General features: G+C 49.4%; 1 protein-coding gene across 2 annotated transcripts; it reads left to right on the top strand.

Moving 5' to 3' along the window:
* Positions 1 to 4,921: 4,921 nt before the first annotated feature.
* On the top strand, positions 4,922 to 9,800 carry C19H17orf64 (chromosome 19 C17orf64 homolog). 2 transcript variants are annotated; one of them, XM_015880773.2, is made up of 6 exons: positions 4,922 to 5,006; positions 5,422 to 5,547; positions 6,369 to 6,544; positions 6,695 to 6,794; positions 8,566 to 8,731; positions 9,613 to 9,800. In XM_015880773.2, exons 1-5 carry the CDS (start codon positions 4,953 to 4,955, stop codon positions 8,725 to 8,727), a joined length of 618 nt encoding a protein of 205 aa, XP_015736259.2. In that variant the 5' UTR covers positions 4,922 to 4,952; the 3' UTR covers positions 8,728 to 8,731; positions 9,613 to 9,800. The 2 variants fall into 2 exon arrangements, with proteins under 2 accessions (XP_015736259.2, XP_015736260.2); XM_015880774.2 differs by lacking the exon at positions 9,613 to 9,800 and adding an exon at positions 8,995 to 9,587.
* Positions 9,801 to 11,657: the final 1,857 nt, after the last annotated feature.

Genomic DNA, 11,657 nt, shown 5'->3' with positions numbered 1-11,657 from the left:
AGCAGCAGCACACTCATGGCATGCCCTTCTCACATTCTGTTCATACAGATGATAGAAATTACAGATTTGGAAGGAAGAGACAGCAGAATTTGGGCGTAAACTGATGACTATCAGAATTGTTACTTCCCTGGATAAAGGGTGGAGGTAAAATAAGAATTCTTCAGTAGCTTATAGCATCTTCCTCCTTTCTCTGGATCAGCCTTTCTAGGCACCTGCCTGGAACCAGCCTTAATGTTCCCTGTGGTCACTCAGTGCCCCCTGCCCTGCAGACTCAAGCCCCACAGACAGAGGTTTGTGCCCTGTGCTGCACAGCATCTACCTGCACAGCCCAGAGCCCTGACTGCAATTTATACCAGTAATACGTCATCCAAACCCAGTTCATCTGCAAATTAATGCTATATCTTATGCCTGCTGTAATGTGTCAACAGCATTAAATGCTCCTCTTTGCATTCCAGCATGTTGTGGAAGATAGTAAAAGCACTTAATATATTATTTAAGCTGGTTAAGCTAGATCACACAACTGCAGTAATTAGCAACAATTCTCCAAATCCCCATATGCCAGACAAAGAATCACATTTAGTATTTTGGGGCTGGTAGGAGGGAATCAGAGCACTGCAGACATTGGCACACACTGTTTTTTCTCCTCTGCACATCCCAGCAGGGCCTGCATTTCACTGCAGCTGCCCCACTGCAATAAGGACGGAGTCTGAAATCCATCAGACAAACACCTTCATTTTTGTTAATTAAATGTGGTTTAATGTTTAAAGATAGAAAAATTAACTGCTTCTCTTGATAGCTGCGTTCTGTAGACTGGAGGGGAAATTCCTTTCTTTTCAAAGTAAAACCAAACATAAAAAATAAGAAAATGCCCCCAAACCCAAACCTGACTTCCTCTGAAAAATCCACCATCTGAAGTAAGTGCTAAGCAGAATAGTACAAACAGCCCCAGCTTTGTGCAGTACAGCACAGGGCTGTGCTAGGCAAAGGGCATGGGTCAGAGCAGGGACAGCATGAGGGCACTGCCAGCAGCCTGAGCCCTGCCAGCCCAGCTCCCATCACTGCCCAGAGCATCGTCACGCTGTGCCTGCAGGCTGGCAGCCCGCTGGCACTGACTGTGCTGGAAACTTGCCCAGCGCAGCTCCTGTGTTAGCAGAGAGACCATGGGAGGTGGGTAGCAGAGCTTCTGAGGGAGAAAGGAGGAGGAGAAAAGGTGATACAGATTTAGGAGCCTGTGCCATAAATAGGGGCACTGAAACTGAGTGCACCAGTTGCTCTGGCTGGGTGGTATTTTCCATCCTCTCTGTACAGAGAGATACAAAACACGTTTTCCCCTGCTGGTTCATTCAGAGAAAAGCCACAAGACTGAAAACTGACACAGGACAGGAGAACCCCTTTGGGAAGCTTTACTTCTCTATTGCAAAGAGAGGAAAAGCCCTTTTCACTCCTTTATGTTTATTATTTTTTCTGCTAACTTGCTACAGTAGTGGGTAAATTGGTGGGGAGGGGAAGATGAATGAAGCAGGTAGCACCTCGGGCAGCTCCTATTGCATCATCCAAAGGGTTAGCAAGAGAAATTGGATTGCTCTCAATGTTTAGATACCCACCTTGTTAAGCTGAAGCAAAGGGAAGGGTTTATTAACATGTCATTAGCAAGACTTGTTTCCATTTGCATAAGAAACTCTGAAAACTTTTGACACACAGTAAGAAGGAAGGCCTGAAACTGTCCTGTTTCTCACAAAACATGGAGGAAGTTGATAATGCTCTTTCATTTCCTGAAGACTTCAAAAGGCTTCAGAAAGCAGCTATATGACATCAGCAAACACCAAAAAAAACTCATTACCGTCTGACTGGAAACGCAAAGGGAGAAACTCACCTGCAAAACAGCTGAAACATGAGCTAACTTACATACACACCAAGATGCATTTATTGACAGGGAAGAATTGGTCACCAGCAGCTTTGGGCCACCCAGGGTGGGAACACTAGGAGCACATCTGATCCGATTTCATGAGGGACAGAGGATGAAAGGGTTGCAGATGTGGTTTCAGCTTCATATTCCACCTCGACGTACCACTGGTCACAAAGCACATTTGGGGTTTTCACCACATTTTCTCAGCCAAATAATTAAATGAAAAACTTTCAACCTCAACAAAAAAGAATTCCTCTAGTAACATCACATACAAACAGCAATGAGGCCCAAATCCTCTTTTTGGTCTCTCCCGCTGACACGAGGGCTACGAGCTGCACTGATGGGAGCCCAGCTGCAGGAGGACAGGTCACTGGTTGGCTGTGAAAGTTTGCATCATCCTTAAGCACGAGGAAAGGAATTTCCAGGACAATTAGCAAAGCCTCCACCCTGCAGGCTGGGCATCCGTGCTGAGCATCATTAATCACTGTATCAAATGAGGCGTTCACCCTCCACATCGTACGAACAGGTTACTAAGAAACATTCCTCTTGACGATTCCTTTTTAATATCGCATTGCAATGCATCTGGCAATGTTGTCTGGTTTTTAGGTTTAACTACATCACCCTGTACACACATTTTACATTACACTTAAACCAACTACCTGTACATTTATCTGCATTTATCAGCTCTCCTTCCCTGTGACCTACTGCTAAATCAATATTGCATCAGATACCTGCCTGCATTGTTTTCACCCTGACTCATCAAATCACCTGAGGTTTTCATGCTAAATCTGCACAAACCAACAAGCAGCAGCCATGCAAAGGATGTCTTCACAAGTGCTTCCTTTTGGTTACGTGCCCAGCCTTGCACTGGAAGAGCTGCTGTGCCAGCAAAGCTTTGCTGTTTGCACTTGCACAGCTCCTGGAAAGCGCTTGCTAAGGTGCAGAAATCACTGTTTGCAGGAGAGCTGTCAGAGAACTGGAAGCGCTCCTGGGCTGCGCTGTCACAGCAGCGTCTGAGCAGCACTTGAGCCCCTTTCCTTTCACTAGGAGAAATATGAGACGTGTAATCTATTTGTACACCTGACTTTTCCCCACCCGATTAGAACATTGTTTGGAAGGACTCCTGACCTCAAGTAAGCGATATAACCCGATAGATTTACAGAGATGTGGTCTGGGTTGTGCCATCTTCAGTGCACCTTCTGCCATGTCCAAAACGACCTGCAGTTTTGCTCAGTGCAATCATAGAAATTCAAGGGCAGGGAAGGGTTATGGCTTCTGCGGTCAGAGTACAGCTTGGAGCACTATCAGACAGCTCAACAGTGGGAAAAGGCATTTTGCAGCCTCAGCTTTTTAGTACAGTAGCAGAGCTGGAGAATAAGCAGTGCCAGAGAAGGCTGGAAGGTCACTGCTTCACCCTGACCCTGGCTGACAGCTCCCAAACACAGTGAGGTTCTCAGATAGAGGCTGCCCAGGGAGGTCTGTCCGAAGCTGCTGTTTGTGCCCCTCCACTTTGGCTGTGCTTCAGATGCAGCACGCTCCCAGAAGCAGAACGTATGCTGCCATGTCCAAGGGGACCTCCCGGCCTGCAAGGTGCAGCGTATGCAGGAGAAAGCAGGAGAGCCTTTCCATGCGGCTGTCATGTGCTTGTAGAGGCTGTAGTCTCACAGGTACACAGATACAGCCAAGCAAATATGGGTTATGCCTGTGATAACAACCAGTGTGTGTCCCGGAGTACCTGCACAGCCTTTAATCTAGCTGCTACCACATGTGAGAGCCTGTGCTGAAGCAGCTTTATTGCTCTCAGTGCTCCTGTTTGCCGGGAACACACCGCCCTTCAATGCCCTGAGGTGAGAGCTGAGGACATGAGCTGCCAACTTCTTGGCTTGAGCCTCTGGAGGTGGCCACACCAGGATGGGTGTCACAGCTGCAGGCAGAGGGCAAGGAAGAGGGTGTGCAGCAGGCAGCAGGCATTGAGAAACTGAGCGCGCTTTCAACACAGCCTTCAACTTTTCAACATCCCCTTCTACTAAGCCACCTCCACCTCTGGCCCTGCCAAACCCAGGCTGAAGCTAGAACAGCTTCACTTACCCTCTCTGTCATGAATCCTCTGCTCTGCAGTGACCTTGCTTCACGTTAACTAATGCATAACATACCTTGAAATCTCAGCACAGACTAAACAAATAGCAGCAGACCTCAGAGAGTCAAAGCAAAGCCAACTGCAAAGCATTTGGAGATAACTGTCCCCGTGTCTGCTCCCACGTCAGGGACTGAAAGCAAAACTTCAGGCACTGGGGGGGCACAGAGATGCTACACCAGCCATGTGTGCTCTGATGGGAGCAGAGCTGTCCCCTCCATGAGGCCATGGAACCTCAGAGAGGGCCTTTGTGCAGCCCAGCGCTGACTCCCGGTGCCAGAAGCGACCTGGCACAGGAGCACAGCTGAATCACAGCTGCAGCAATTACACTAATTGTCTGAGGGACGAAACAATTGCACTTGTCTGACTGGTCAGTGCATGACCAACACAGTTTTCTTTGTTAAAGCATTTGGCCTGGAAGGAAATCTCCAAAAAATAATCCCTTAAACTACGAGCCTTTCTTCCTCCTGGCAAGAGCAATTTATTCTTTACTAGAACTAAGAGCTTTAAAAGAGAGCTACACCTCACTGTGGGTGGCACCTGCAAAGGAGATACCTCCAGATTTCCATTACACCACAATGGGAACTGAGAACACAGCTCCAACAAGCTCCTTTAACAACACCTTGTGTTGCACCCTGTGCCTGCTCCACACCCAGCAGGGCCACCTCAACAGCAGCTCAGACCAGTGGCTGCAATGTGAGAGGAGGAACAAGGCCCATTCTGACCACACTATGGATGGATGACGATCACAACCACCAGTTCCATTCCCCATCAGCATATCCCAGCCATCCCCATGGCTGGTGGAACTCGGAGCCCGTATCCAGGCACCCTGGTGACCCACAAACATTCTTTGTGTGGTTACTTCCCTTCCTCACCTGGTGTGGAGGTGGCAGCACAAGGGCTCTGTGTGCCATGGAGCAGGTGGGCACAGAGGAGCAGGCAGTCAGCAGCAGCGTAGCTGGGAAGGTGAGCATGAGCAGGAAGGGACACACAGCCAGAGCGGGGCTCGGCCTTGGTGACACTTCCAAAACTCAGTTTGGGATCAAGTTTGCAAAGAGATCTTCCTACAGGGCAGAGAACATTAGAGAGGGAGGGATTTCTCTCATTACATACCACAGGGTGTTGTAAAATACGCCATTACCTTGGGTTTAGGTTGGTCACGCATCCAAAAAAAAAATGAGGTGACCAATTCTTACAGATTTTAATTGCAATTAAACACTTGCCTTCATTAAGCACCTCTGAAAACCCAATCTGAAATGCTTTTGGCAGGAAGAGCAACACTTCTAAGCCTGAAGGTGGGGTTTGTCCTCAGCTATGCCTTTAGGAAGGGGCACAGAACTGGCACCAGTGGGTAACTGACCTCTGCCTCTGGCACCCACAGGACCTGAGGAATGATGTGGCCAACGCGGAGGCAGCAGTCCCTGCACTGGGCAGTACGGGTCGTGCACTGCATTGGGCCCCACTCATCTGCTCCACGGTCGGCCTCAACCAGGATATCTTCAAAATTGTGAGACACTGGATGGGATTTGGCAGTGGGGGAAAAGGCATCTCGAGAATGAGAGAAAAAAATAACACCCAGGGGGGTCTGACAGAGGAAGCAGACAGCAGGACAGCACACTAAACCTTCGTGCATGGAGGAAAGCCGCAGTGGTTAACCTCACTGCTGTGTTCCCAGCATCACACTTCAGTTCAGCAAACAACGGACCATCCCCACCGAAAATCACACCACTCAGTCTTTAGGAACGTGTATTGCTACTTCAGCATTTCATATGGAGCTTCGATGGCGTGGTGTCACCCACCCTGCAGCCCTAAAGCTGCATCCCACACTGCTGCCCATGCATGGACAAGCCACCCTTAGCCACACACTCCCAACACAGCCCCATGTGCGTAACATGCTAAAAGCCACACGGAGGGGAGGGTATAGACACAGCACTTACTCTTGCATCACCAGCTGAGGTTTGCACCATCCCAGGCATGGCCACAGGAAGCAGCAGTGTGTGAAAAGCAGCTCCCTTTTCCCATCTGTGCAGAACAACAGCTGTTTAATAGTCTGAAGTTAATACGTTTCACCCTATGATGTCAAAAGGGAAGTCCCAGTTGTGAAAATCCCTCAGTCCCCTTCTGTATTACCCCAACATACTTTGTCTGTGGCAACATGAAGCTCACAAGGTGCTGGATGGGCTCCTTCATGGTGATGGCAGGGACCCACTTCAGCCCCCATCCCCACATGCAATGCACTCACCCAGAAACACTCCTCTGGTGCTTTTCCAGACAACTATTTAAGTGGCTTACTAACAGAGAACAGCTATTCCAACACTTCCTTTGCAGTGTAAGGAGTACTTGAGGCCCTTCAAGAGGTCACTCAGGAAGCTGCACTTGCCCCAGCAGCTCTCCAGGAAGAAGAAATTGAAGTACATGAAGGAAAGCGTGACCATAATTGGGGACCGCATCAACTTGTTCCTCCAGCAGCACTGCAGAGCCTCAGAGGTCCGGCACTGGAAGAAGTAAGTAAGGCTTTGATTATAAGCTTCAGGGAAAAGGACAAAAGTACCATACAAAGGATTCACCAGTGGCCCCCTGCATAAGCCAGAGCCAGCAGGAGGAAGAGGATGCAATCTGTGCTCACATATGCAGCCCATGTATCTTCTCCCTAGGATGATGTGGAGGTTCGCCTCCCTCTTCTCAGACAAGGATGAAAAGCAGCTGCAGAAGCTGTATAAATACATCCAGAGAAACAAGATGCAAAAGTTCCAGGTAAGCAAACAGGACAGCAGCCTTCCTCACCCAGAGGCAGGAAGCTGAGCTGCTCTCCCCAACATCATGAGTTGCAGTTTCGGGAGCAGTTCACCAATGCCACATTCCCAGCCATGCTTTGCAGACCAAACTCTGATCCTTAGTTATATCTGGTAAAGCTGAGCTCTGGAAGAATCAACTCATTCAGGTAAAGCAAGAGGTTGTCAATGCTGCTTCTGTGCCCGAGCATCACCAGGAATAGAGCTGTAATGAGTGGGTTCCTGAGAGCCCCACCCCAAAGGGTTAAGCCGTGCAAAGTAGACTCACAGCCACCCACAAACACAGCTCCAGAGCAAAGGCTGAGTGCACCAGGAAGCTCAAAGGTCCTTAAGAAACACTTGGAGAAGTTTATTCAAAAATATTAAAAACTAACCCAATATTTAAAAAAAGGGAAAAAAACCCCAGCAATACTGGAGGCATCTGGGAAAATGTTCTGAGCAATTTAGGAAACTGCAGTAGGTGTGATCCTGTGCTTCACCTTAAAGAGCTGTGGCCATCTGAGTGCTGGCAGCAAAGCAGCTGTTGGTGAGTGGGAGCTCTGGCTGTTAGTGCAGAGGGAAATCAGGGTGTTGGCTCCTTTAGAGGGCTCTAGAACAGCCCAACAACAAGGAGATGGAAAGGAAAAGAAAAGCAGGAGTGTCGAGCAGCAAACGCCCCCAAACTGTTGTATCCTATTGCTCTACCTGAATCAAAAATCAAAACACAGGATTGCACAGCTTCAGCTTGGGGAGGATAAAAGTGGGAAAGCGAAGGGTAGGTGCAGCCTGTGCCATGGGAAGGAGGTGGGAGAACCAGGGAGCAGCTGTCCCCCATTGGAGCACAGCAGCAGTGCTGGGGCAGACATAGATTGGTTGGGAACACGTTGTTTAAATGAGAGAGCGTAACAGCTTAATGAATATGTAATTAGGTAAGCTATCCTTAAAGGAGAGTAAGGTCCTCTGTCAGCCTTACTAGCTTACAACCAGAGCTCTGCCTTCCCCTTTCCTCACTGCAGGTTTCAGGCCTTTAAAAGCCACACTTCAGCTTGCACACCAATCCCAATTCCATTTTCAGTCTTACTGAATGCACCTGAGCAGCCCTGCATCCCCACTCAGTCTGCTGCCTCTCCTACACCACCAGCAGCTCATTAGCAGAGAAATTAGCCCCCCGCTCCTTTCTTGTTTCCTTACTCTCTCAGGCCACCTGAAGCCCCCGAAGTTTGCTTGTTATAAGCAAAAGTCAATCAATCAACATGGCAGGCAATGCAAAACCTCTCTTTCTCCTCTGGGATAGCCCAGAGCAATGGAGATGCTGCTGCTGAGCGCTGCACCCACTGCTACTCACTGCCATCCCTGTGCCCGAGGCACCACGAGGCGACAGTGACATCCAGTGGCACACACACATCCCCAGCACTGCCTGCAGAAGGGGCACAGCACAGCACAGCACCCCTTGCTACAAAACCCGGCTGCCCAGCAGCACCAACTGCTGTCATGCATCACCCAAGGAGGCTGAAAAAGGTCAGTCCTGGAGCTGCTGTGCTGAGGGATTCCCGCTGGAGACCACAGACATCGGGTGCCCACCCTCAAGTGAAGCCGGGTTACCTGAGCACAAGGATCAGTGCAGGGTTTGGGGGTGGCACACTCACTGCTCCCCCTACATCCACTCTATGTGCCCACAGTGCTGGATTGCTCAGTGTGCAGCGCACAGTCAGATCAATATCCTGAAGCACTTGTTTGTTTGTTTGTTTTTAAAGCTGTTATGCTGCCCTTTAGAAAGTGAAGATCCAGATCCTGGAAGAAAGCTGAACGAAATCACAGGGAACAATTGGGCAGCAGCTGGGGATGCAGTGGAGGCAGCAGCCACACCAACATCCCTCCCCTGCCGCTGCCCAGCAGTGAGTCCAGCTGCCACATAGTCAGGTAAAGATGTGATCAGCAGTGGAGGAAGAATGGGGCAGGTCAAACTGTTGCCTTAGAAGTCACAGGAAATAGAACAGCGTGCAGCAGTAGCAGGGAAGCAGGAGGCATCCCTTGTGCAGCCCATGTCAGCTGCAGCTCGTTAGTGTGTTTTTACACAGCAGTGCTGGTGCTCACAGCACAGCTGTGGCTTTGCCTTTGGGCACAGCCTGGCAAAGCAATGCACACTCATATATGGAACAAAAATGCTGGCCAACCTGTTGCAGGTATGTTGGCCAATCAGAACTCCCAGCAGTCCAGTTCCTCCAGCCCAAAGCCTGACATCCACAAACCCCAAAGGGAGAAGGAAGAAGGAGCAATTACTGGCAAACCCTGCGCTGGGCAGGTGCCACAGACCCATGTGCACCTATTTTCAAGCTCCCACGTGTCTCGTGGGTGTTCGCATGCACTCAGGAACCATCTTGCATTTCATCTTCTCTCTCCCAAACCGCTTTGTTTACTTCTAAAGGAGTTCAATCTGTTGTCAGATTGCTGTATACCATTGCTTGTTCATATGTAACAGCTACATTTTACCAGCTTGAAATTCAAATGGGTTAAAATGAAAGTCAAAAAACAAGAATGAACCAGACAGCAAGAGCCAGGAGGTGGGAAGGATTCCCACACCAACCTGGTCAGGCAGCCTTCCACGTGTCTGCTGTGCTGCAGGAATGGAGAAAACAGCACCTGGCTGCTTGTGTAGGGACACAAAGCATGTGCCATACGGGGAGCCGCTCTCATTGAGATACATGGAGGTTTTGGGGCTGCTGGTGGCTTGAGGTCCTGGGTCAGCTCCCCTCTTCCACTGCTGAGTCAGCAGGAACTGAGGCGTGTTCTTCATTTTTAAGGTTCTCAGAGAGCTTCAGACACCAACAGAAAGAGAAATTAACACTGGATTTTCGTGCAGCACGTAGGGCAGAAAGCACGGACTGGAGCCTGCCTTCGTGGTTTCCTGAAGCTGCAGGATGCTGCAATACTTGCAGCGCCATAGCAACAAGCTTTCACTCAAGCAAAATGAAATTGCTCTTTAAAACCACGTGATGTTGTTTGCTATTATGCTGGATTTTCCTAACAGCTGTGCACCACCATCAAGTCCCAGCAGGGATGTGTAAGCAACGCGCCAACCGATACTACATCTTTCCTTTTGCACAAAACCAGGCAATGGAAGAGCTGCGCACACAGGAGCAGGATGCGCTGCCTCCCTTTGCTGCAGAGGGCAGGATCTGCTCCTCATTCATTCCCATACAGAAAGCCCTCCCAGCCAGCAGGGAGGACACACTGCAAGAGGATCAGAAGAGGTAAATACATGGACTATACTTCGGTAGTGAAGTTTCCTAACTCCCATGCACACACACAGAGCTGAGCCTCTCCCAGCTGCTCCAGGCAGAGGATGGCCCACAGCCGGGGCTGGCAGACCCTGCAGACAGCCCCACTGATCCCACCCTGGTTGACTGCTGTGGGAAGAGACTCATTGCAGAGCTAATGCTTCAGGACAGGAACGATTAGAAGAGAGCAACAAAGCTGGTTGCTTTGGGCTCTAGAGGTGGTTGTGCTCAATGTACACTAGAATGTTGGTGGTAAGGAACAAACATCAGTTGGGCATGGAAAGCTTTTAGGCCAACCAGTCAAATCCAAACAAAAACCAAACAGATGTTCCTGAGGTACCACGATATTTCTTTCAGCTAAAGGTGATGAGTTTTCCCCCCCACAGCAAACTCCGCATGAAAGTGATCACAAAAGCAGTTGCATCAGAAAAATGCTGCATGCCCTCAAAACGTCACCCTTGCTTAAGGCAAAGCTGAGCAAGATTAAAGCCTGCCCAAGCCTGGATTATTCCACAGTTTTTCCAGCAGAACTTGAGGGGACTGAGAAGCGACAGGAGGGCTCTCAATGTAAACTGTGCCAGAAACCACCTCTCTGAGCTCACTGCCTGGGTGACAGGGGCAAACAAAGGCAAGAGAAAAGTTCCTGTGCTACACACATGGTGTGAAAACCTTCCACATAAGCAGCAGAACACATCAGAGCCTGCAGTGCACTGACATAGGAGCTGCTTTCTCCCACTGTGCCATGCTGGCACTCAGTGTGCAGCCCTGCTCCCAAACCCAGCTTGCTCAAGTTTCCCCACCCGGGCTCTTTGCTCTCTTCCGTTTAAAAGCAGCATCAGGAAATTCATGGAAATGTTGCACAATCCTGAGCTCAGCTCGTAAGGAAAGCAAGATCTGCATGTGTTTTGTAACGTGTCACTGTGTGATATAGAACCAGCAAAGAAAAGGACAAAAATCCATTCCTTTCTCCTCAAACCACAAACCTGGAAAGATGCAAACAGAGGCCGCTTGCTGACAGCTCAGAACAGTAAAGCTCATGTTCTGTGCCACAGAAAGCAGAACCTTTGTTGTTTACACACACAAAAAAGAGACAAAGAATGTTCAGAACAGGCAGAACTGCTGCTCGCAGCCATAAGGTCCCACAGCAGCCTGCAGTCTGGGACAGACACTGCAGCACCACAGCTATCCCCACTCTAATGCAGGGACTTAAGAGCAGCCAGAACCTCGGAGAACAAACAACAAGCAAACAACAAAAAAACAGCATTTACCCCAAGACACGTTTAAAGGAGCTGTGGTTGAATTCCATCAGCACAGCGCTGTACCTGCTCTCATGGCAGTGTTATCGGCTTCTTTGCTCAAACCAAGTTGGGAAGGAAGTCATCACCAGACAGCAGCACTGACCCAGCTGGGTTCATTAACACCCCAAAATGAGCAGCATGGCCTCGTGCCTCTGCACCCACCACAGCACTGCCCTTACCCAGGCAGCGACAGGTTTGTTTTGTTGTCTACTCTTCCTTCACACATGTTTTGGCCATTGGACTTTTTTAGGACATTTCTAGTTGGTTTAT

Source organism: Coturnix japonica, chromosome 19 (genome assembly GCF_001577835.2).
Source record: "Coturnix japonica isolate 7356 chromosome 19, Coturnix japonica 2.1, whole genome shotgun sequence".
NCBI classification, from domain to species: Eukaryota; Metazoa; Chordata; class Aves; order Galliformes; family Phasianidae; genus Coturnix; species Coturnix japonica.
Note: the sequence above shows the minus strand (reverse complement) of the source record. Positions and strands in the feature narration are given on the sequence as shown.